The sequence below is a fragment of the Diospyros lotus genome, chromosome 9, assembly GCF_014633365.1.
Source record: "Diospyros lotus cultivar Yz01 chromosome 9, ASM1463336v1, whole genome shotgun sequence".
Classification (NCBI taxonomy): domain Eukaryota; kingdom Viridiplantae; phylum Streptophyta; class Magnoliopsida; order Ericales; family Ebenaceae; genus Diospyros; species Diospyros lotus.
In genome coordinates this window covers 20885067-20910903 of record NC_068346.1, presented here as the reverse complement: position 1 = coordinate 20910903, position 25837 = coordinate 20885067, and the positions used below count along the sequence as shown (strand labels likewise).

The window sequence follows — 25837 nt, the reverse complement described above, 5'->3', positions numbered from 1 at the left end:
AAAATTCAGAAATCTCCACAAACATTAAGTTTCAAACACACATACACACACAGAGAGAAGGAATCATGTTTAAAGTTTTTAAAATAATTGCTTTATTTTTTCTTCATCTAAAAACTTGTTAATGCAACATGTTAAGGGATTTAGCCAAAACTCTGGGTATAAGTGCTCAGGGGGTAAAAGAAAACAGACACATAGGACACATCAATTGTGTCATTGTTCCCAAGCAGAAAACATGTTAGGACAAATTGACTGAGAAGATCTAGATAATCCCAAAAATATTCACTAATATATGATCCAAATTTTTTGCGTAAGGCAATGAAATGGAAAAGTTCTATTGAGTGAGCAACAAAAAACTAAAAATGAAAGGAAAGTGACAAAACATACATCACTCGAGCAAGTCATAAAGCAGAGAAGAAACTTACCAGAGAAGCTGGAGTATCTGAAATTGTAGGGGTGGATAGCTTTGCAGGAGATCCATCAAACTTGTATGAGCACTGTGTATGCTGACCCAATACCCACTCCAGCACCAAAAGCCAAAGATGCCCAACGTGTTACAGGGCTCCCTAACACAATATATTGTAATAAATGCATCCACTCCTTCTATTTACTTTTTGGATAAGTAAAGATCAAATCAAATAACAAATAAAGTTCATGCATCAAGAATTTGTTTCAAACAAATGCAGCTGGCGTGAAACTAGTAACAGAAAACCAGAAAGCAAGCTTTACTAATCAATGAACATCTATTGTTTTCCACTTTCTAATTTTCTTTTGCTGTCATGTAGTAGAAGATGGGTGCTTCCCTGAATATGTATCAACCCAAAGATGAGATTGGTGGACATGATTATCTACATTGTAAATTTTAATGTAACTGCAGACAAGACAACAGTGACCTGATCAATTTTCTAGTTTGGTCAAGTTGTTTGTAAAATGGAGGAAAAACTTTGAACCTCTGGTAGAGACAAGACGGTGAAAGTAAAATTAAACAGGAAGCATTATACAATGGCTTGCATTTAGAAATATTGGAGAGACATAAAAATCATTCCTTAGGACCTCCTGCTCAAATTAGGTTCACTTCCATGCACACACACACAAGAACATTAGGCATCAATTAGAAGAGACTAAAAGGGAACATTTACTTGTAAGCAATCTCAAGGTATAGCCTCTTACAATATATGCAGCAAGCGTAAAAAAAATTGTATACCTTCTACCAATCAAATTACACTTGCAATTTCATATATCACAGAAAATTTTAGTGAACTACTAGAGTTAGACTCACCATGGGAATGGTCACCCTCTCCACTAAGGTTAAGTGAAAATATAAACCAAACCTTAAGGTTTCTGGAATCACTGACCTCCATGTTTGAGTTGTCTGGTGACAGTAATTAACGTAATAATTCATTACCTTTTTCTTCTACCACATCATATGTTTCTATGACACTATATTTGCTGCCAAACAGACCATCAATAAGCGGGATGACAGGCTCCTCCTTTATTTCTTCTAACAGGTAAGAAAGCAGGTTTTCCTCGACCTTAGATGGAAAAAGCTGTAGGTAATAGCAGGCACAACACCTGACCAAGGGTAACCAGTGCTTCTACTTGACTGAGAAAACTGTACACAGAGGGCACAGGAAAAAGAAAAAGTGTATGTCGAATAGACAAAGGCTATGGTTTGCAATCAAACCGTTTAACCCCCCCAACTTGATTAGTGATTTTCTACATCCATGTGCACCGTGTAGACATCGCAAAAAACAGCTAAAATACCATATAATTGAAGAAAATAAATTGCTGAAAAAACGCAAAATTCACAATCATAACCATTCATTTTTTCACAAACCTTAATCCACACTTGTATTTCAGTAGTTTGTTTTCATATTAATAGAAGAATGTGTACAAATGAACATTCTAGGGGGGAATGTAATGTGCAGGAATTAGTTTTAAGGATTAATAATCAATTTTTATCTATTATTATTTTGGCCAAGAAGCATGAAAGAATTGTGATTCCAGTAACATTTTAAATATAACTTAAGCAGGGAAGGCAATGCAACTATTTTTAGAATGAATAATACTAAATAAATTGATATAACTTGACAAATAGAAATTGACATTGATAATCCACAACATTAAGATTCAGGATTACCAAACGAATATTATGGTTCTGAAATTGATGATTTACACAAGACCAAGAGATGTCATCCAAGAACAATACTGGATAAATTGAAGTGCTTAACTAAAAAAAAATCGAAAATTATAAACCACAACATTCAAATTTAGAATTCTCCACAAATATAAAGTTTCAAAAAGCCATGGTTTACAGATATTACTAGGCAAAGAGATGATCCAACAATAACACTAAATAATTGACGTAATTGGATAACCTACAAAATTCACATTCATAATAATTTATTTTTTCACCAACTTCAATCCACACCTGTTTTCCAGCACTTGTTTTCATATTAATAGAGGAATGTGTGCAGATTACCATTCTACGTGGAATGCAATGATTTAGGAATTAGTTATATCCACCAAGAATCAATTTTTATTTATTGTCCCTAAAGAACTTACAATGACTAGCCACTACAATTCATGTTCCATTGCCAAAACAAAAGTAGGCAAAAAGTGATTTACACAAAGAGAGGGGAATTGTCAAGACCCCAAGATCCCCAAGGATATAATAGTAATTATGTATTATATGTGTTGTTGTAGGTCGTGCATTGTTGTTATACTTTGTTGTTGTAGTGATTGTACTTTGTTGTTGTAGGCTTGTAGCATATAAGTAGGGTAGAATAGGTAGAGAACGACGTATAGTTGAATGATCAATAGAATTTATTCTATCTCTCTCATCAATTCTCACTCGATCTACCTCTGATTTATCTGTAATCTCTCCCTCTTTTATTGTTCTATCTAAATATCTTCCCCTATTCTTCTGACATCTCCCTCACTTCTTCTGATTTCCCCACCTTACTTTTTGTTCTAATTCTCTTAAATTCTTCCAATTTCCTATTAAGACCCTAAGCAAACCCTAGGATCATGACAAGAGAATATTGTCACTATAGTTGCCAACAACTAGTGTTCTAAAACGCGGCCTAAGCAACCGCCTAGGCATTAGGCGAACCATTGCCGATATGAATACATGCAAGTCGACATCCTAGGCATCGGGCCCGAAGGCGGCCCAGGCGGTCAAAGCACAAAACAACGCCTAGGCACTGTTTATATATATACATATATATAAATATATTGTTTATTTTATATATATATAAACATATATATATAAGTTTCATTTGTGTTTAACTTTGATTTATCTAAAAATAACATGAAATTAGATCAAAAACTTTAAAAAAAAAAAAGTAGTCTGCCTAGGCCCCGCCTAGGCGTCCTAGGCGCTAGGCCCTAGTTTGATGCCCGACTAGCGCTTAGCGCATTTTAAAACACTGCCAACAACACTATCACGAGATTACAGTTGATATAGCTGAGTGAATTGTAATTACTTTGATTGTTTGAATAGGCGAACAATCAAGTTTAGGACTCCTTAATGGACATTAAGTTTCAAAAACTAATGATTTACGAAAGACCAAGAGATTTGATTTGAGAACAATACCAGATAAATTAAAGTGATTAGCTAAAAAGAAATAGGCAACGACAAACCAAAACATTCGAATTTAGAATTCACCACAAACAACAAGTCTCAAGAAGCCATGGTTTACCAATAGTAAAGGCCACAAAAGTCACTTTCACAACAATTTATTTTTTTGCCAAATATAATCCAAACCTGTTTTTACAAACTTTTTGTCATACTAATTTTATAATGTGTGCAAATTAACTTTCTGGTTGGAATTCAATGATGTAGGAATTAGTTCTGGACCAATAATCAATTTTAATCTATTATTATTTTGGACAAGGAGCATGAGAGGATAGTGTTCTAATAATATTTTAAATATAACTTAGTAGGAAAGACAATGCAACTAGTTTTAGAATAAATAATACTAAATAAATGGATATAACTAGATAAAAAAAAATTGACAATGATAACACACAACATTCAAGTTCAAGATTCCCAACAGACATTAAGTTTGAGAACATGATGATTTACACAAGACCAATAGAGCTGATCCAAGAACAATACTAGATAAATTGAAGTTATTAGCTATAAAGATATAGGTAGTGATAAATCATAATATTAAAAATTCAGATATCTCCACAAACATTAAATTTAGAAAAGACCAACAACAATAATGCAAAATAATTGATGAAATTAATTTTTTCAAAACCACAAAATTTAGTTTCATAACAAGTTATATTTTCACCAACTTCAATCCACATCTGTTTTTCAGCATTTTTTTATATTAATAGAAAATTGTGTGAAAATTAGCATTCTAGAGGGAATGCAATGATACAGGGATTAGTTATACAAACAAACAATCAATTTTTTTATATTATCATTTTGGCCGAGCAGATTTTGGTTCTAGAAATATTTTAAAAATAATTTAAGCAAGGAAGGCAATGCAACCATTTTTAGAATTAATAATACTAAATTAATGCATGTAACTTGATAAATAGAAATAGAAATTGATAATTCACAACATTTTGGTTCACGATAACCGAACGGACTTTAAGGTTCTGGAATTGATGATTTACACAAGATCAAGGGATGTCATCCAAGAACAATACTGGATAAATTGAAGTGATTAACTAAAAAGAAAAAGCCTTTAATAAACCACAACGTTTGAATTAAGAATTGTCCACAAGCATTAAGTCTCAAAAAGCCACGGTTTACACATATTACAAGGTAGAGAAAGATGATTCAAAAACAATACTAAATAATTGATGCAATTAGATTGTTGATAAACTATAAAATTTACTTTCATAACAATTTTTTTTTTATCTGACTTTAATCTACACCTATTTCTCAGCACCTTTTTTATTATTAATAGAAAAATGTGTGCAAATTAGCAATTTAGGTGAAATGCAATGATACAGAAATTAATTATGGACCAACAATCAATTTTTATCTATTATTATTTTGGCCAAAGAGAATCAAAGGATTCCGTTCTAAAACTATATTAAATATAACATACACAAGGAAGTCAATGCAATCATTTTTCAAATGAATAAAACTAAATAATTGGATATAACTAGATAAATAGAAATTGACATTGATAAACAACATTCAGGTTCAAGATTACTGATAAACCGCAACATTCAAGTTTAGAATTCCCCAAAACATTAAGTTTCAAAAAGTGACGATTTACACATATCACAACGCCAAAGGAGATTGGACAACAATACTAAAATTGATATAATTAGATTATTGACAAACCACAAAATTCACTTTCACAACAATTTATTTCTTTCATCAATTTTAATCCATACCGGTTTTTCAACATTTTTTTTTAATATTAATAGAAGATTGAGAAAATTAGAATTCAAGGTGGAATGCAATGATGCAGGAATTACTTATAGGGACAAACAATCAAATTTTTTCTATTATCATTTTGGCCGAGGACCATGAAAGCATATTGGTTCTAGTAAAATATTAAATATAACGTAAGCAGGAAGACAATGCAACCATTTTTAGAATGAATAAAACTAAATAATTAGATGTAACTAGATAAATAGAAATTGACATTAATAAACTACAACATTCAGGATCAAGATTACCGAACGGACATTATGTTTAAGTGATTATTTACGCAAGACCAAGACAGGTGATCCAAGAACAATACTAGATAAATTGAAGTGAGTACCTAAAAAGAAATAGGCAATGATAAACCACAAGTTCGAATTAAGAATTGCCCACAAACATTAAGTCTAAAAAAGCCACAGTTTACACATATTAAAAGGCAAAGAGAGATGATCCAACAACAATACTAAATAATTAATGTAATTAGATTGTTGATAAACCACAAAATTCTATTTCATTGTGGAAATCAATGAAACCAAGCAGGAGAAATTCTCAATCTAAAATCATATATTAATCCATAGATTACATGCCCTATTAATAGAGAAGAGAATACACTTATAGAAAAGTCTTAAGAAAGGAAAAAGAAATATTCTACATAACATACAAGGAAACTATATATACAACAATGATTTAAGAAACATAATCACATCTTAACAGTTGGAAAGAATCCACCATATCTGTAATGACAACTTGTGGATCTCGATATCTTCCAACCATAGCAATTTATTTTTTCAACTTTAATCCACACCTATTTTTCTGCACTTTCGTCCTTATTAATTGAAAAATGTGTGCAAAATAGCATTCCAGGTGGAATGCAATGATATAGGAATTAGTTATAAACCAACAATCAATTTTTATCTATTATTAATTTGGCCAAAGAGCATGAAAGGATTGCGGTTCTAGTAATATTTTAAATATAACTTATGTAAAGAAGGCAACACAACCATTTTTATAACAAAGAAATACTAAATAAATGGATGTAACTGTCTAAGAAAACGACATTAATAAGTCACAACATTTTGGTTCAGAATTTTGCCATAGACATTAAGTTTCAGAAAGTGATGATTTATACAAGAACAGAAGAGATGATCCAACAACAAGGCTAGATAAATTGAAGTGACTAATTAAAAAGAAATAGGCAGTGATAAACCACAAAATTCAAGTTCAAAATTCTCCACAAACATTAAGTTTCAAAAGGCGACGGTTTGCACATATTACACGGCAAAGATAGATGATCTAACAACAATACTAAAATTGATGTAATTGGATTGTTAACAAACCACAAAATTTACTTTCATAAAAATTTATTTCTTTCACCAACTTTAATCCACACCTGTTTTTCAGCATTTTTTTCATATTAATAGAAGAATGTGTGAAAATTAGCATTCTAGGGGGAATGCAATGATGCAGGAATTAGTTATATGGATAAACAATGAAATTTTTTCTATTACCATTTTGGCCGAGGAGCATGAAAGGATATTGGTTCTAGTAATATTCTAAATATAACTTAAGCACTGAAAGCAATGTAACCATTTTTAGAATGAAAATTCTAAAGAAATGGATGTAACTAGATAAATAGAAATTGACATTGATAAACCATAACATTCAGGTTCACGATTAGTGAATGGACATTAAATTTCAAAAAGTGATGATTTAACAAGGCCAAGAGATGTGATTCAAGAACAATACTAGATAAAATGAAGTGATTAGCTAAAAAGAAATATGCAATGATAAACCATAGCATTCAAATTTAGAATTTTTCACAAACATTAAGTCTCAAAACGGCAAGGTTTACACATATTACAGGGGAGAGATATATGATCTAACAACAATAATAAATAATTTATGGAATTAGATTGTTAATAAATCACAAAATTCACTTTCATAACGATTTATTTTTTCTTTAACTTTAATTTACACCTGTTTTCAGCACTTTTTTCTTATTAATAGAAAAATGTGTGCAAATTAACATTCCAAGTGGAATGCAATGATGCAGGAATTAGTTATGGACCAACAATCAATTTTTATCTTTTACTATTTTGGCCATGGAGCATGAAAGGATTGTGTTCTAAAAATATTTTAAATATAACTTACGCTGGGAAGGCAATGCAACCATTTTTAGAAAGAATAATACTAAATAAATGAAAGTAACTAAATAAAAAAAAAATTGACATTAATAAACAACAACGTTCAAGTGTATTCCCCAAGGAACATTAAATTTCAGAAAGTGATGATTTACATAAGCCCAATAAAGCTGATCCAAGAATAATACCAGAAAAATTGGTATTATTTGCAAAAAAGAAATAGGCAATGATAAATCACAACATTCAAAATTCAAAAATTTCCACGAACATTACGTTTCAAAAAGTCATGGTTTACACATATTACAGGGCAGATAGAGATGATCCAACAACAATACTAAATAACTGATGTAATTAAATTGCTAATAAAACAAAAAACTCATTTTTATAACAATTTATTTTTTCACCAACTTTAATCCACACTTGTTTTTCAGCACCTTTTTTTCATATTAATAGAATAAAATGGGCAAATTAGCATTAAAGGTGGAATGTAATGATGGCGGAATTACTTACATAGACCAACAATCAATTTTTATCTATTATTAATTTGGCCAAGGAGTATGAAATGATTGTGGTTCTACTAATATTTTAAATATAACTTACGCAGGAAAAGCAATGCAACCATTTTTAGAATGAATAATACTAAATAAATGGATGTAACTACATTAAAAGGAAATTGACATTGATAAATCATAACATTCAGGTTCAAAATTCCCCATGGACATAAATCTTCAAAAAGTGATGATTTACACAAGGCCAAGAGAGTGATGCATGAATAATGCTAGATAAATTCAAGTGATTAGCTAATAAGAAATAGATAGTGATAAACCGTAACTTTCAAATTCAGAATTCTCCTCTGACATTGAGTTTCAAAAAGGCAATGGTTTACACACATTCCAGGGCTGAGAGGGATGATCCAACAACAATACTAAACAATTGAATTAATTAGATTGTTAATAAACCACAAAATTCACTTTCATAATAATTTTTTTTCACCAACTTTAATCCACACCAATTTTTACGCACTTCTTCTCATATTAATAGAAGAATTTGTGCAAATTAGTGATCTAAGTGAAAGGCAATAATGCAGCAAATAATTATATGGACCCACAATCAATTTTTTATCTCCTATGACTCTGGCAAATGAACATGAAAGGAAGGCAATGCAAACATTTTTAGATTGAATAATGCTAAATAAATAAGATGTAACTAGATAAAAAGAAATTGACACTGATAAATCACAACATTCAAGTTCAGAATTCTGCCAAGGACATTAAGCTTAAGAAAGTGATGATTTACACAAGACCGAGAGAGATGATCTAAGAATAATACTAGATAACTTGAAGTGATTAGCAAAAAGAAAAAAGGAAATAGGCAGTGTTAAACCACAACATTTAAATTAAGAATTCCCAACAGATATTAAGCTTCAAAAAGCCATAGAATACACATAATACAGGGCAGCGATAGCAATACTAAATAATTGATGTAATTAGATTGTTAATAAACCACAAAATTCACTTGTATTATTGTAGGTGAAATACAATAATACAAGAATTAGTTATATGGACCAAGAATCAATTTTTTATCTATTACTATTTTGGCCAAAGAGCATGAAAGGATTGTGGTTCTAGGAATACTTTAAATATAACTTATATAGGGAAGGCAATGCAACCATTTTTATAACGAATAATACTAAATAAATAGAAGTAACTAGATACAAAAATTTAACATTGATAAATCATAACATTCAGGTTCAGAATTTTCCCACCGACATTATGTTTCAAAAGGTGATGAATAAAAAAGACCAAGAGAGATGATCCAAAAACAATGCTAGATAAATTGCAGTGATTAGCTAAAAAGAAATAAGTAGTGATAAATTGCAACATTCAAGTTCAGAATTCTCCACAAACATTACGTTTCAAATGGTCACAATTTACACATATTACATAGCAAAGAGAGATAATCCAACAACAATACTAAAATTGATGTAATTGTGTTGAAATACAGTGATATCATGGTCATGATAATGCCCCAATTTATGATTAAGATAAAGCTCCAGCTTCCCTAAATTCTAGGAGGAGATAGGATCTTATCTACCTCTAAAATTTAGGAGATTGGTTATATCTTAAATCTGCTATTGTATTTGTATTTTAAATAATTTTGTTTGTATTTTAAATTCCTAGATTCTAGGAACCTTTGTTTATTTAAACTCCTCATAGAGTATTCAATGAAAATATATGGAAGTACAAGTTTCTTCCGAAATTTCCCCATCCAAGTCGTGTTCTTGTTGTTCTTTACAGTTTTCAACATGGTATTAGAACCTTCATTCTGCTATTAGATCCTGACCGTGCCTTCATTGCACTCTTTTCTCTTGTTCTTTGTTTCCTCTCCTAGGCCTTTATTGTCTTCTCTAGGTTCCTTCATTACTAAGGATGTCAGAGATCTCAAAGGTTAATCCCTGCCTAACCACAGGTGAGTCGGAACCAAATTTGATTACTGGTACAAATGGAAGTGCCAGCACTGGCTCCGGATCTGGCAGTGAAGAACTGCTTGGAATGCATGTTTCCTATAGATTTGATGGTAAAAATTACCTCCAATAAGAACAGCTTGTTCGAACCTTCCTCAAAGGACGAGGGAAGCTAGGACACCTCACTGCTTCACCTCCAAAGACTATTGATCCAGCTTTTCCAACAAGGGATATCGAGGACTCACTCATCATGTCATGGCTGTGGAATACCATGCAACCTGAGGTCAGTAAAAACTATATATTTTTATATTCTTCTAAGGCTATTTGGGACACTAGTAGGCAGACCTATTCCAAGGTACAGGATGCTTCGGTAATCTTTGATATCAAAACAAAGATTAATGGTACTCGACAAGCATCTCTAATTGTTACCGAGTATTTTAACAAGAAGAATCGGCTTTGATTGGAGCTAGATCAATATCAAGAGATCAAGATGGTATGCAGTACTAATGTTGCCACTCTTAGCCGGATTATTGGGATTGTGGAATTTCTAGCTGAATTAAATGCTGAGTTTGATCAAGTGAGGATTCAGATTTTTGGTAGGGAGAAGCTACCCTCCTTGAATGAAGTTTTTGCTATGGTAAGGAGTGAAGAAAATCGAAGGGGAGTCATGTTTAATGACATTGGAACAAAAGGATTAGCCACAGTCGCTGCAAAAAAGGATGGGGCAAGATTCAGAATGGGAAAAACCATAGTTATCAAAGGCGCGCCTAGGCGCGAGGCACCTTAAGGCGCCAGTTTGGCGCCTCGCCTTGGCCAAGGCGAGGCGGTTTTGGCGAGGCCCTCGCCTTGCGCGCCTAGGCGCTGGGGCGTGAGGCGCGCCTAGGCGTGCCTCATGAAACTGAGGTTTTCTACTTAAATCTTGCAGCCCAATCGCGCTTGCCTCTCCTCCCGACTGCATCCAGCCGCGCTTGCCTCTCCTCTCCAGCTCGCTGCTCGCTCCTCACTCCTCCCGACTATAGCATCTACCGTGCTTGCCTCTCCTCCCAACTCGCTGCTCGCTGGCCCTCGCTGCTCGCTCGCCCTCGCCTGATCTTCCATTCTTCCTCTTCCTCTCTAGCCCTAGCCGCGCGACCGCGCCTGCCTCCTCTCTTCCTCTTCTCTCCAGCTCGCCCTCGCCCGATCTTCTTCTTCCTCTCCTCTCCAGCTGCGACCCCCTCCTCTCTTTCTCTCCAGCCCCAGCCCGATCCTCCTCTTCCTCTCTGCCACGCCTGCCTCCTCTCTTCCTCTCCTCTCCAGCTCGCTGCTTGCTCGATCTTCCTCTCCAGTCTCCAGCCGCACCCTTTCTTCTATTCTCCTCTACTGAGTCTGCCCACGCCACGGTCTTCTCCTCTCTTCCTCGCCTCTTCTCATCTGCTCTTGAGCTCTTCAAGTTGAAGCTAATGAATCATGAATGATATGAATGTGTTATTATTGATAATTTGATAGTTATTTATGATTTTACAAGATTTTGAGTTTTTTTCCTAAAAGGTGCGCCTCGCTTCGCAAAGGCGCGCCTCGCCTCGTGCGCCTCGCGCCTCAGGCTCCAGGACCTTTTGCGCCTCGCTGCGCCTCGCGCCTTTCAGAACTATGGGAAAAACAGAGACCAAAAATCATGAAGGGCTTTGGTGTAGTTTCTGCAACAACCCTACCCGGGATCTTTGCTTCAAACTTCATGGCAAGGAGGTTGTGTTAAAGAAGATGGGAGGTTTTAAAAATATGGAAGCACAAAAGCAGGCCTACATATCAGCCAAGGAGCACGAGGAATGAGGGACAACTAGTAAGGCAGAATCAGCCCCAGGTACTAATCTTGCTCAACTTGATAGTGAGGAAATTAACAAACTTAAGGCTTTATTTAAGACCATCAACGATGGAAACTATGTTTTCACCCAACAAGGTAATTGTTTACATTCGGTCTCTCTTAATGCCTCTAAAACTGATAAGAATGACATTTGAATCCTAGATTCAGGAGCCACTGACTATATGATCCCTGATCCATTGGTTTTTGACACTTATGAGCACATTGTAACCTCTAAACAGATTACCATTGGTTCCATTAAAGGTCAAGGAATAGTTATCCTCAGCCCAAATATTACCCTTAAAAAGGTCCTACATGTGCCAAACCTATCCACCAATCTTGTGTCTATCCATCGGCTTAATATTGATCTAAACTGCCACGCCAATTTCTCTCCTAATGTGTGTGAATTTCAGGCCTTGAAGACCAGGAAGACGATTGGTGCAGTAAGGGAACAGCATGGGCCATATTTTTTTGGAGAAAAATGGAGGCTATCCTTCGGCTGGAAATCGATCTTTTAAGGCTGTTGGATTCTCTCAATTTACATCTAATCCCACTGCACATGTTTGACTGCAGCATTACAGGCTTGGCCACCTTCTGTTTCCTCTTCTAAAACCATGTTTGCTTCCTTGTTTCAGTCCCTAGATCTTAGTGAATTTCAGTGTGATGTATGTGTTATTTCCAAGCATCACTGAGTGTCCTATCCACCTAGTAATAAGAGGTCATCTAAACCTTTCTCTTTGGTTCATTCCAATCTTTGGGGACCCTCTAAAACACCAAATTGTTCGGGGACCCGACGGTTTATTTCATTTATTGATGATTGTACTTGAATGACTTGGGGTTTCTTATTTAAAGATAAGGCTGCAATTAGCACCATTTTGCCATATTTCTGTAAGCTAATTTCCACTCAATTCAATTGCTCAATTCAAAAATTTTGAACTGATAATACAAAGGATTATGTTAATAATCATTTGCACCAATTCTACCAACAAGAAGGGATAGTTCATGAGTCTTCTTGTGTCCACACTCTACAACAAAATAGAGTGGCGGAACGGAAGACCCAAAAATCCTAAACCATCAAACCCCATTTCAGCTCCTATCTACTCATTACCCAGATTCAAGTCAGAATTCTCCTCTTCCATTAAAGGTCTTTGTCTTTGGGTGTGTTTCTTTTGTTCATATTCCCAAGCAAAATAGAGACAAACGTGATCCTAGGGCCCTAAAGTGTGTTTTCCTAGGCTATTCTCCTACCCAAAAGGGGTACAAATGCTATCATTCAACTACAAAGAAATTTTATATTTCCAAGGATGTTACATTTGCTGAATCCCAACCTTTTTTTCCTTCACCTCAAACTGGTTGCCAGGGGGAGTATTTGGATGGTGACTAGGCAGTTGGGGATATTTTTCAACTGACTGATATCCCTCAAGTACAACTTCCTAACTCTCAAGTCTCTTCTTGTCCTCCATCCAATTCCAGGCCTCTCTCATCTTAGCCAAACAGCAGTAGTGAGCAGATTGTTCCTGAATCTCACAACTTGCAATCTAGCCAACAGCCTCCAGGTCATTTCAAGGGATCTCCCTATATTTCCAAAAGAAGACAACCTATTCTGGATCCACAGCAAGCACCACCATCTGATCCTAGTCAAGGTAAGGAATTTATACAACCTTCTATCGCAAAAAATGACTCCCAACTTTCTGTTTCAGACTATTCTAATCCTTCTAACCCAAGTTATGATGATTTGGATCTTCTTGTTGTTAAGAAGGGGGTCAGAAATTGTACCCAGCATCCCTTAACTAATTTCTTGTCCTACCACCGGCTGTCCCAAAAACACAAAGGATTCCTAGCATCTTTGGATTCAATTGTCATTCCTAACTCAGTAGAAGAGGCCCTAAGAGATCAGAATTGGAAGCAAACCATGATGGAAGAGATAAGAACCTTAAAGAAAAATCAAACTTGGGAAATTGTGTCACAGCCAAGAGGGGTTTTGCCAGTAGGCTGCAAATGGGCATTCAATGTAAAATACAAGGCTAATGAAACATTGGAAAGGTACAAGGCCAGATTAGTAGCCAAAGGATGTACCCAATCCTATGGCATAGACTATTTTGAAACATTTACTCTAGTGGCAAAGATGGCAACAGTGAAAATTCTAATCTCTTTGGCAGCATTTTTTGGATGGACATTGCAACAAGTTGATGTTAAGAACGTTTTTTTGCATGGAGACCTAGAAGAGGAAGTTTTCATGGAAGAAGAAAAAGAAAAAGAAAAAGTATGCAGGCTCAAGAAAGCCCTCTTATGAGCTCAAACAGTCCCCAAGGGCCTGGTTTGGCAGGTTCTCTAAAGCCATGAAGACTATGAGATACAGTCAAAGCCGGGGTGATCATACACTCTTCATGAAACACTCAAAGGATGGAAAAATTACAAGCTTGCTAGTATATGTGGATGACATAATCATGACTGGAGATGATGAGGAGGAACAAATGCTGCTAAAAGGGAATCTAGCAAAAGAGTTTGAAATCAAGGATCTTGGAATCCTCGAATATTTCTTGGGCATTGAAGTGGCCTACTCTAAGGATGGTATATTCCTATCTCAACGTAAATATATTTTGGATCTAGTTGCTGAAACAGTGCTTACTGGAGGCAAGGATTCTAGTGTCCCAGTGGAACCTAATGAAAAACTATAGCAAAATCCTAATAGTCAACCAATTGACAAAGGGAGATATCAAAGGTTAGTGGGTCGATTGATATACTTTTCTCATACTAGACCTGATATTACCTTTGTTGTTAGTCTTGTGAGCCAATTCATGCATAACCCAACTGAGGAGCACATGCAAGCTGTAAGGAAAATACTGCGCTATCTCAAGACTAATCCAAATAGGGGTCTATTGTTTAGAAGAGGAAGGGAATTAGATGTTAAAAGCTTTACTGATGCTAATTATGCAGAATCTATCACTGATAGAAGATCAATCACAGGGTATTGTGTATTCTTAGGTGGGAATCTAGTGTCTTGAAGGAGTAAGAAGCAAAGTATCGTGGCTAAATCAAGTGCAAAATCAGAATCAAGGGATATTGGAATACGTGAGTTGTTATGGCTCAAAATTATCCTAGATTTGAAGATAAAAGTTTAGAGAGCAACTAGGTTATCTTGTGATAACAAATCTGCTCTAAGTATTGCACACAATCCTATTCAGCATGACAGGACAACACACAATGAGATAGATTGACACTTTATAAAAGAAAAATTGGATGCAGGACTAATCCATATTTTACATATAACTTACGCAAGGATGGCAATGCAACCATTTTTAGAATGAATAACACAAAATAAATGGATGTAACTCAATAGAAAGAAATTGACAATGCTAAACCACAACATTCAAGTTCAAAATTCCCCCACAGACATTAAGTTTCAGAAAGTGATGAATTACACAAGACCAAGAGAGATGATCCAACAACAATACTAAATAAATTGAAACAACGAGCTAAAAAGAAATTGGCAGTAACAAACCGGAACACTCAAATTAAAAATTCATCACAGACAATAAGTTTCAAAAAGTCATAGTTTACACATATTACAGGGCAAAGAAAGATGATCCAACTAATACTAAATAATTGATAGAATTAGATTGTTGATAAACCACAAAATTCACTTTACTACAATTTATGTTTTACCAACTTTAATCCACACTAATTTTTCAGCACTTCTTTTCATACTAAGAGAATAATGTGTGCAAATTAGCATTCTAGGTGGAATGCAATGATGCACAAATTAGTGTTATGGACCAACAATCAATTGATGTAATTAGATTGTTGATAAAACAAAAATTCATTTTCGCAACAATTTATTTTTTCACCAAATTTAATCCACACCTATTTTTCAGAAGTTCTTTTTCATATTAACAGAAGAATGTGTGCAAATTAGCTTTCCAAGTGGAATTCAATGATGTACAAATTAGTTATGGACCAACAATCAACTTTAATAATATTTTAAATATAACTTATGCAGGGAAGGCAATGTAACCAATTTTAGAATGAATAATACTAAATAAATAGATGTAATTAGATAAAAAGAAATTGACAATGTTATACCACAACATTTAAGTTCAAAATTCCCCAATAGACATTAAGTTTCAGAAAGTGATGATTTACACAAGACCAATAGAGCTGATCCAAAACAAATATAAGATAAATTGAAGTTATTAACTATAAAGAAATATAAGCAAGCAATGATAAACCACAAGATTCAAAATTCAGAAATCTACCCAAACACTAAGTTACAGGGCAGAGAGAGATGATCCAACAACAATACTAAATAATTTATGTAATTAAATTGTTTAAAAGCCATAAAATTCACTTTCATAACAATTTATTTTTTCACCAACATTAACTCACACCCTATTTTTCAGCACTTTTTTTCATATTAATAGAAAAATGTCTGCAAACTAGCATTCAAGGTGGAATGCAATGATGCAAGAATTAGTCCTATGGACCAACAATCAATTTCAAGGTGGAATGCAAGAATTTTAGGTTGAATGCAATGATGCAAGAATTAATCCTATGGACCAACAATCAATTTTATTCTGTTATTACTTTGGCCAGTGATCCTGAAAGTATTGTGGTTCTAATTATATTTTAAAAATAACTTAATTAGGGAAGGAAATGCAACCATTTTTATGATGAAAAAAAACTAAATAAATGGATGTAATTAGATAAATAGAAATTGTCATTGAAAAGCCACAACAATCAGGTTTAGGACTCCCCCAACAAATATTAGATAAATTGAAGTGATGATTTACAAAAGACGAAGAGGTTTGGTCTGATAACAAATATTAGATAAATTGAAGAGATTAGCTAAAAAAAACAATCAGTGACGAACCAAAACATTCGAATTTAGAATTCACCACAAACATCAAGCCTCAAGAAACCATGGTTTGCCGATAGTAAAGGGCACAAAAGTCACTTTCACAACAATTTATTTTTTTGCCAACTTTAATCCAGACCTGTTTTTCATAACTTTGTCATATTAATAGAATAATGTGTGCAAAATAGATTTCTAGGTGGAATTCAATGATGCAAGACTACATATGGACCAGCAATCAATTTAAATCTATTATCATTTTGGTCAAGGAGTATGAAAGGATACTGTTCTTATAATATTTTAAATATAACTTGTGAAGGGAAGACAATGCAACCACTTTTAAAATAAATAATACTAAATAAATGGATATAACTAGATAAAGAAAATTGACAATGATAACCCACAACATTCATGTTCAAGATTCCCCAGCAAACATTAAGTTTCATAACGTAATGATTTACACAAGACCAACAGAGCTGATCCAAGAACAATACTAAATAAATTGAAGTTATTAACTATAAAGAAATAGACAGTGATAAACCACAATATTAAAAATTCAGAAATCTCCACAAACATTAAATTTTAAAAGGACCACACCTGTTTTTCAGGGCAAAGAGAGATAATCCAACAACAAAACTAAACAATTGATGTAATTAAATTGTTTAAAAACCACAAAATTCACTTTCATAACAAGTTATATTTTCACCAACTTTAATTCACACTTGTTTTTCAGCATTTTTTTCATATTAATAGAAGAATGTGTGAATATTAGGATTCTAGATGGAATGCAATGATACAGTAATTAGTTATATGGACAAACAATCAAGTTTTTTCTATTATCATTTTGGCTGAGGAGATATTAGTTCTGGTAACATTTTTAATATAACTTAAGCAGAGAAGACAATGCAACCATTTTTAAAATGAATAATACTAAATAAATGGATGTAACTTGATAAATAGAAATTGACATTGATAATCCACAACATTCAAGTTTAGGATTACCGAGCAGATATTAAGGTTCTGAAATTAATGATTTACACAAGACCAAGAGATGTGATCCAAGAACAATACTAGATATATTGAAGTGAAATAGGCTATGATAAACCACAATAATCGAATTCAGAATTCTCCACAAACATTACGTCTCAAAAGGCCACAGTTTACACATATTACATAGCAGAGAGGTGATCCAACAACAATACTAAAATTTATGTAACTAGATTGTTGATAAATCACAAAATTTCCTTTCATAACAATTTATTTTTTTTCACCAACTTTAATCCACGCCAGTCATCTAGCAATTTTTTTTATACTAATCAATGAATGTGTGAAAATTGGCATTCTAAGTGGAATGTAGGAATTAGTTTTTTATGGACCAGCAATCAATTTTTTTCGTTTATCATTTTGGTCAAGGAGCAAAGAGATGATTTACACAAGACCAAAAGATGTGATCCAAGAACAATACTAGATAAAATGAAGTGTATTAGCTAAAAAGAAATAGACAGTGATAAATGACAACATTTGAATTCAAAATTCTTTTCAAATATTAAGTCTCAAAAAGCCATGGTTTACAAATATTGCAAGGCAGAGAGAGATGATCCAACAACAACACTAAATAATTAATATAATTAGATTGTTGATAAACCATAAAAATCACTTTTATAACAATTTAGTTTTTCTCCAATTTTAATCCACGCCTGTTTTCCAAAACGTTTTTCATATTAATAGAAGATTGTGTGCAAATTAGCATTCCAAGTGGAACGCAATGATGTAGGAATTAGTTATGGATCAACAATTAATTTTTATCTGATATTATTTTGGTCAAAGAGAATGAAAGAATTGTGTTCTAATAATATTTTACATATAACTTACGCAGGGATGGCAATGCAAACATTTTTAGAATGAATAACACAAAATAAACGAATGTAACTCAATAGAAAGAAATTGATAATGATAAACCACAACATTCGAGTTCAGAATTCTCCCACAGACATTAAGTTTCAGAAAGTGATGATTTATGCAAGACCAACAGAGATGATCCAACAACAATACTAGATAAATTGAAACGATGAGCTAAAAAGAAAGTGGCAGTAATAAAGCGGAACACTCAAATTCAAAATTCACCATAGACAATAAGTTTCAAAAAGTCGTAGTTTACACATTTTACAGGGCAAAGAGAGATGATCCAACAACAATACTAAATAATTGATGCAATCAGATTGTTGATAAACCACAAAATTCACTTTACTACAATTTATTTTTTCATCAACTTTAATCCAAACTAATTTTTCAGCACTTCTTTTCATACTAAGAGAATAATGTGTGCAAATTAGCATTCTAGGTGGAATGCAATGATGCAAAAATTAGTGTTATGGACCAACAATCAATTTTTATCTATTATTACTTCGGCCAAGGAGCATGTGGTTCCAGTAATATTTTGAATATAACTTAAGGAGGAAACGCAATGCAATAATTTTTAGGATGAATAAACCTAAATAAAAGGATGTAACTAGATAAATAGAAATTGTCATTGAAAAGCTAAAACATTAAGTTTCAAAAAGTGATGATTTACAGAAGACCAAGAGATTTGATCCGAGAACAATATTAAGTAAATTAAAGTGATTAGCTAAAAAGATATAAGCAGAGAAAAACCAAAACATTCGAATTTAGAATTCTCCACAAACATCTAGTACCAAAAAACAACGGTTTACGCATATTATAGGGTAGGCATAGATGATCCAACAACAATACTAAATAATTGATGTAATTAGATTGTTGATAAAACGAAAATTCACTTTCGCAACAATTTATTTTTTCACCAAATTTAATCCACGTCTGTTTTTCAGAACTTTTTTTTCATATTAACAAAAGAATGTGTGCAAATTAGCTTTTCAAGTGGAATTAAATGATGCAGGAATTAATTATGGATCAACAATCAATTTTAATAAAATTTTAAATATAACTTATGCAGGGAAGGCAATGCAACCAGTTTTAGAATGAAAAATACTAAATTAATGGATGTAACTAGATAAAAAAAATTGACAACGATAAACCACAACATTCAAGTTCAAGATTCCCCAACAGACATTAAATTTCAGAAAGTGATGATTTACGCACGACCAACAGAGCTGATCCAAAACAAATACAAGATAAATTGAAGTTATTAGCTATAAAGAAATAGGCAATGATAAACCACAAGATTCAAAATTCAGAAATCTACACAAACATTAAGTTTAAAAAACCATGCTTTACACATATTATAGGGCAAAGAGAGATGATCCACAACAATACTATATAATTCTTGTAATTAAATTCATTAAAAACCACAAAATTCACTTTCATAACAATTTATTTTTTCACAAACTTTAATCCACTCGTGTTTTTCAGCAATTTTTTTCATATGAATAAAAGAATTTGTGAAAGTTAGCATTCTAGGTCGAATTAGTTATATGCATAAACAATCAAATTTTTTCAATTATCATTTTGGCCAAGGAGCATGAAAGGATATTAGTTCTAGTAATATTTTAAATATAACTTAACCACAACTTTCAGGTTCAGGATTACCAAACAGAGAGTAATTTTTAAAAAGTGATGATTTACACAAGACCAAGAGATATGATCCAAGAACAATACTAGATAAAATAAAGTGATTAGCTAAAAAAAAATAGACAATGATAAACCACAACATTCGAATACAGAATTTTCCACAAACAATAAGTGTCAAAAAGCCACAGTTTACACATATTACAAGTGAGAGAATGATCTAACAATAATACTTTAAATAATTGATGCAATTAGATTATTGATAAACCACAAAATTCACTTTCTTAATAATTTATTTTTTCTCCAACTTCAATCTACACCTGTTTTTCAGCACTTTTTTTCTTATTAATAGAAAAATATGTGCAAATTAGCATTCCAGGTGGAATGCAATGATACATGAATTAGTTATGGACAACTACCAATTTATATCTATTATTACAGTGGCCAAGGAAAATGAAAGGAATGTTGCCTAATAATATTTTAAATAATTTACAGAGGAAGTCAGTGCAACTATTTTTAAAATGAATAATACTAAATAAATAAACTGAGGAAACTATACAAAAAATAATTGACAAAAGATAAACCCCACATTCAGGTTCAGAATTCCCCCACTGATATTGTGTTTCAGAAAATGATGATTTACACAAGTCCAAGAGAGATGATGGACAATACTAGATAAATTGAAGCGTCGAGATAAAAAGAAATTGGCAGTGATAAACCAAAACACTCAAATTCAAAATTCTCCACAAATAATAAGTTTCAAAAAGCCAGGGTTTACACATATTACACGGCGGATAGAGATGATCCAACAACAATATTAAATAATTGATGTAATTAAAATGTTTAAAAACCACAAAATTCACTTTCATAACAATTTATTTTTTCACCAACCTTAACCCACACCTATTTTTCAGAACTTTTTTTCATATTAATAGACGAATGTGTGCAAATTGTTAGTATTCTAGGTGGCATGCAATGATGCAGGAAATACTTATATGGACAAACAATCAATTTTTTTCTATTATCATTTTGGCTAAGGAGCATGAAAGTATATTAGTTCTAGTAATATATTAAATATAACTTATACAAGGAAGGCAATGCAACTATTTTTAGAATCTATAATACTAAATAAAAGGATTTTACTAAATAAAAGGATGTTACTAGATAAAAAGAAATTGTCAACGTGAATTTTAGAGCTCAATTGACATTACGAATGTTGTTCCACCACCCAAACTTCATTAGGATAAGGTGTAGTTGATGATGAGCCAAGTCAAGTTGCATGTGTATATATTGAAAACTTATATTGTCTCTTTTGAAAGAATGATGCATGCAATTACAAAATGGTTGTTGGTTGATTGCTCCTAAGAAAAACAATTGTAGAATCCCTCTTGATTGGTATTTGGTGCTTAAAGGTTGTCTCTCTTGGTGTACCTAGTATTAGTAAGATGTTGGAAGGATAAATTTGAGGATGCAAATTAATGAAAGGAATGGGGAGTTAGATGTCATACCTTAGCAATACCAAGTCTTAGTAGTTGCAAAAAAATCAACTAAACCATTGAAAGATGGACATGGGTCAACAGTTTACAATCAAAATGTAAAGAACAGAAAAAATCAAGAGTTGGAGCATAATGATCGATCATGAGACCAAAACAATCAGCAGTCAATAACCAACTTGAGCAAATTGTCTACAAATGAAAGAAAACTCGCTAGAACTAGATGCATAACCTACTTAGTAGTTGAATCCTCCCTACCATTTCTTGAATGTTTGTTGGGAAAGCAAAGGAACCAAAGCCCACAACCCAAACTATCGACAATAGTGCTGAGAAAAACCAAATTGTCAATAGTGACAAATGAACTTTAGACCCTTGGGATGTATAATCCCGCACTAAAAGAGTTCGGTTCACAACCACTTGAAATTCAAATTTAAGATGATCTAAGAGGTAAGATAACTAGGAATTATGCATCACACTCAAGTAAGAGAGTCCTTTTTAGCTTCGTAGCAAAGACATGGATTTGGGCTATGCTAAGTTTTGTCATGTCATGTGAAGGTAAATGTTAGTGACTTTGGTGGTTGGCCTTGCATGATATTATGAAATGTTTGTATGAACTAGTAGAGATGAGGTAAAACGAACATGGGCTAACAGCCATGTGAGAAGTTGAGTTTATGAATGACTAAAGCCAAAAGGAGCTGACATCAAACTAGAATTTTACTATAAGGTCAATCGTGAAAACAGAATGCAAATACGATTGTCTATTTAGTGGAAAGTAGAATTTAGGATCGAATAAGCCTAAGAGGAGCTGACAGCCAAGTAAAACTGTACGATAAGGTAAATTGTAGAAAATAGACTATATAGAGGATCAACTATTGCCCAATCAAGAGTGGGCACTGATTGAGCTTATGAAAGTGGACATACTATGAGATCCATTCTCTACTAGTTGATAGTGTTTTAGTGTTTGACAATAAGCTGATTTTTTAGACCCTAATGAATTACGATGCAAATTCCCAGTATGCTAGTAGTTTGAAATAAGGAGATCTGGATATACCAAGATTTGTGTATTTTGGTTTGGATTTAGCAAATTGAATATTAGGCCATACTTAGGCCCCTCTCAAAGACAAAAAATCCTCAACGCGTGCTCAATCTTTGAATGGATCTTTATACCAATTTTTAGCATGTTAATAACTAAGAATGTAAAGGTTCAAAAATGATAGCTGGTATGAATTTCTATTGAGATTTGGGTGATCAAAGCAGGGGGACAAAAGCAATTAGAGTGCATGGGTGATTTAGGTGGAAAACTTTACCAAGTGTTGGATGTGTAAGAGACCATTTAGATGCCAATTTGGTCATTTAAGAAATCATTTTTTAGTGTTATACAACCTGTAAAAGAAGACATATAAAATGGGTAAGAGAGAGAGAGTGAGTGGAGGGAGCAGGGTAATCATAATTATTTTAGCTTTTCAACTTTTTCTTAACTTAGCATGTATTAGGAAAATCTAAGGTGTTGCAATGATGTGGGTTTGGGAGCTGGAAGTGTAATACCCCATATTACATGGTGTTATAGAGAATATTGTAATAGAAGTGAAATTGCATTTTTTGTGATTGATTATTAACTTTGGCAAAGTTAATAAATTAAAGTGGAAGGAACCATGTAAAACACTAGGAAATAGGCTACTGGAAGACTTCAGTTTACTGGAGATGAAGCCACAGTCGATTGAAGATAGCAGATAATTTAGCAAGCATTCTGGATAACTATGGTCAACTAAAACTGGGCCACAGTTGATGTAAGTGCCCAATATTAGCTACACTGTGTTATTTTATCTAAAACGTTTTTATACACAACCCAAACACAAAGGGATGTACCCATGCAACACAAGGGTAATGTAGAGGTTTTCATGGTGAACTTGGGGATAGGTTTGGATTGAAAACTAGATGCAGAAAATGTACATTAAAAATTCCTATGTGGTTATGGAATACCAAAAAATTTACAGTGTCAACTTTGTAACTGTAATCCACCAAGAATGGTCAAGTAACGTACAAAGGTCACCAACTTTCAATAGAATTAAGGATCAAAAAGCAAACAAAAAGAGGATGAATAATATTTCTTATTCCATAAGTTTCGACTGACTTATGTTCAAACTTTGTTAAGCAGTGACCAATTATTACGTGGAGTAGCAGGAAGATAATGATGAGAAAGACGAAGATGAAATGTAGGGAACGAGGAAGAGCAAGAGTGTCAAAAACCATGATTATCACACCATAGATAGATAGAAAATAAACATGCATATATGTGGAGAAAACAAATTCCATAACACAGCATTCAATATACAAACAAAAAACCAACAAAAAAATTAAAATTTAATAAATGCAAGAGGTGATACTAAGAGATTAAAGTCTTGAAGAAATGCAATCTCTAATGTAATTAAGCTCCACGGTACAAGATTAACAAGGTCCTTGCATTACCTTCTCACCAAAAAAAAAAAAAGGTGTGCAAATCAAACCCGAGGAAAAAAAGTGAATTACATACCTCAACTAGCGAAAAACCTTTGTAATTGCATAATACAATACAAAATAAGAATTCATAATTGAAATCCCATCCTACAGAACCAAAAGGCAAATTACATATATGTAAAAAATAGGGAACCAAAAATGAAAAAAAGTGCAGCATTACCTCAGTCCAAAATGCTCATTCCATCAATTTTGCCAGGTTTAAGAAAATAACAAAACAGAACGCATAACAAAATTAACATGCCACAAAAACTTATAAAGTAAGGATGGTGCTAGTCCAAACATTTGCATAAAATCAATGTTCAAGGGTCATGGTAATAACTAAGATGACAAAGTGAAATTGGTCACAACCATAGAGCTTGTTGCAACCAGAATGCAGAATCCTTGAGACAACACACTATTCAAAGTAAAATCTTCTTCCTCTCAAGTAAAAATATCACACAAGTAAAAATATACAATTTTACATGGTGTACACATATTACGCTCTTCTATTTTGGCATTGGTAAGTTTCAGAATTCAACTTTCGAAACCAAAAACTTTGAAATACAGTGGGAAACTTTTGAACTACTCATAAATTTACAACAGAAACTATTTATTATCTAATTCAATTATTTATTTATTTTCCTAAATTTTTTCTAGTTATTCCAGTCGGTACTCGATATATGCCTAATTTGGCTATACCAGCATGCGAAAACCATCAACAAAAGCAATCAAAGTACACACACACACAAACACACACAGAGAGAGAGAGGACCTGCCGAAATCGGAGAAAGGCGAATTGCAAAAGGAGGAGCGGGAGGAAGAATGAGATTTGGGACCCCAAGCCATGCCTAGGGTTTTCTGAGTTCTTCTTATTGTTGCTGTTACTCGAAGGGTTTGAATACAGCGAATTGAAGCTTCGCTTGCATCTGGAACCAGAATTCAACTTTCAAAACCAAAAAACCATCAAATACAGCGGGACACTTTTGAACTATTCGTAAATTTGCAACAGAAATTATTAATTTCCTAATTCAATTATTTATTTATTTTCCTAAATTTGATCCTACTTATTCCGTCTGTACTCGGATATGTGACTAATTTGACTATACCAGCATGCGAAAATCATCAACAAAAGCAATCAAAGTACAGAGAGAGAGAGAGAGACGTGCCGAAATCGGAGAACGGCGAATTGCGAAAGGAGGAGCGGGAGGAAGAACGAGAATTGGAACCCCAAGCCATGCCTAGGGTTTTCTGAGTAGCCTTCATCTTCTTCTTATTGTTGCCGTTACTCGAAGGGTCGCTTCGATCTGAATAGCCTTCATCTTCTTCTTATTGTTGCCGTTACCCAAAGTTGGCAGAGCGAGTGGAGTTGAAGCTCATTATTGTCTACGTCAATTTGAACAAATTGGGATCGAGAGGAGATCGAGAGGATTTTCAACCGTTAGAGAGAGAGAGAGAGAGAGAGAGAAGAGGGGAACTTACTTGCGAATAAATTTGAGTTTTGCTACTTAGCCAGACGCCTTTACCGACAGCCTTACCGAAACTAATTTATCGCGATATTTCGATAATAAAAATATCGCGATAAATTGAAATTGAGCGATGAAAGACGAGCACCAAAT

At 33.4% G+C, this 25837-nt stretch overlaps 1 protein-coding gene across 1 annotated transcript; it reads right to left on the bottom strand.

Annotated features, from left to right (window-relative positions):
- Nucleotides 1-316: 316 nt before the first annotated feature.
- On the bottom strand, nucleotides 317-25837 carry LOC127809772 (uncharacterized). Its single transcript, XM_052348836.1, has 4 exons — nucleotides 25701-25837; nucleotides 25388-25604; nucleotides 24994-25147; nucleotides 317-563 (listed from the first exon to the last, which is right to left on the bottom strand). The coding sequence occupies exons 2-4, from the start codon at nucleotides 25482-25484 to the stop codon at nucleotides 419-421; spliced, it is 396 nt and encodes a 131-aa protein (XP_052204796.1). The 5' UTR covers nucleotides 25485-25604; nucleotides 25701-25837; the 3' UTR covers nucleotides 317-418.

Excerpts from the sequence above, each read along its gene's own strand:
- LOC127809772 (XM_052348836.1), bottom strand. The coding sequence starts at position 25,484 with ATGAAGGCTACTCAGAAAACCCTAGGCATGGCTTGGGGTTCCAATTCT. Across the intron at positions 25,148-25,387 it reads TTCGCCGTTCTCCGATTTCG|ATGCAAGCGAAGCTTCAATT; the intron begins GCACGTCTCTCT and ends TTCTGGTTCCAG. Across the intron at positions 564-24,993 it reads CCTTTCTCCGATTTCGGCAG|GGAGCCCTGTAACACGTTGG; the intron begins GTCCTCTCTCTC and ends ATATTGTGTTAG.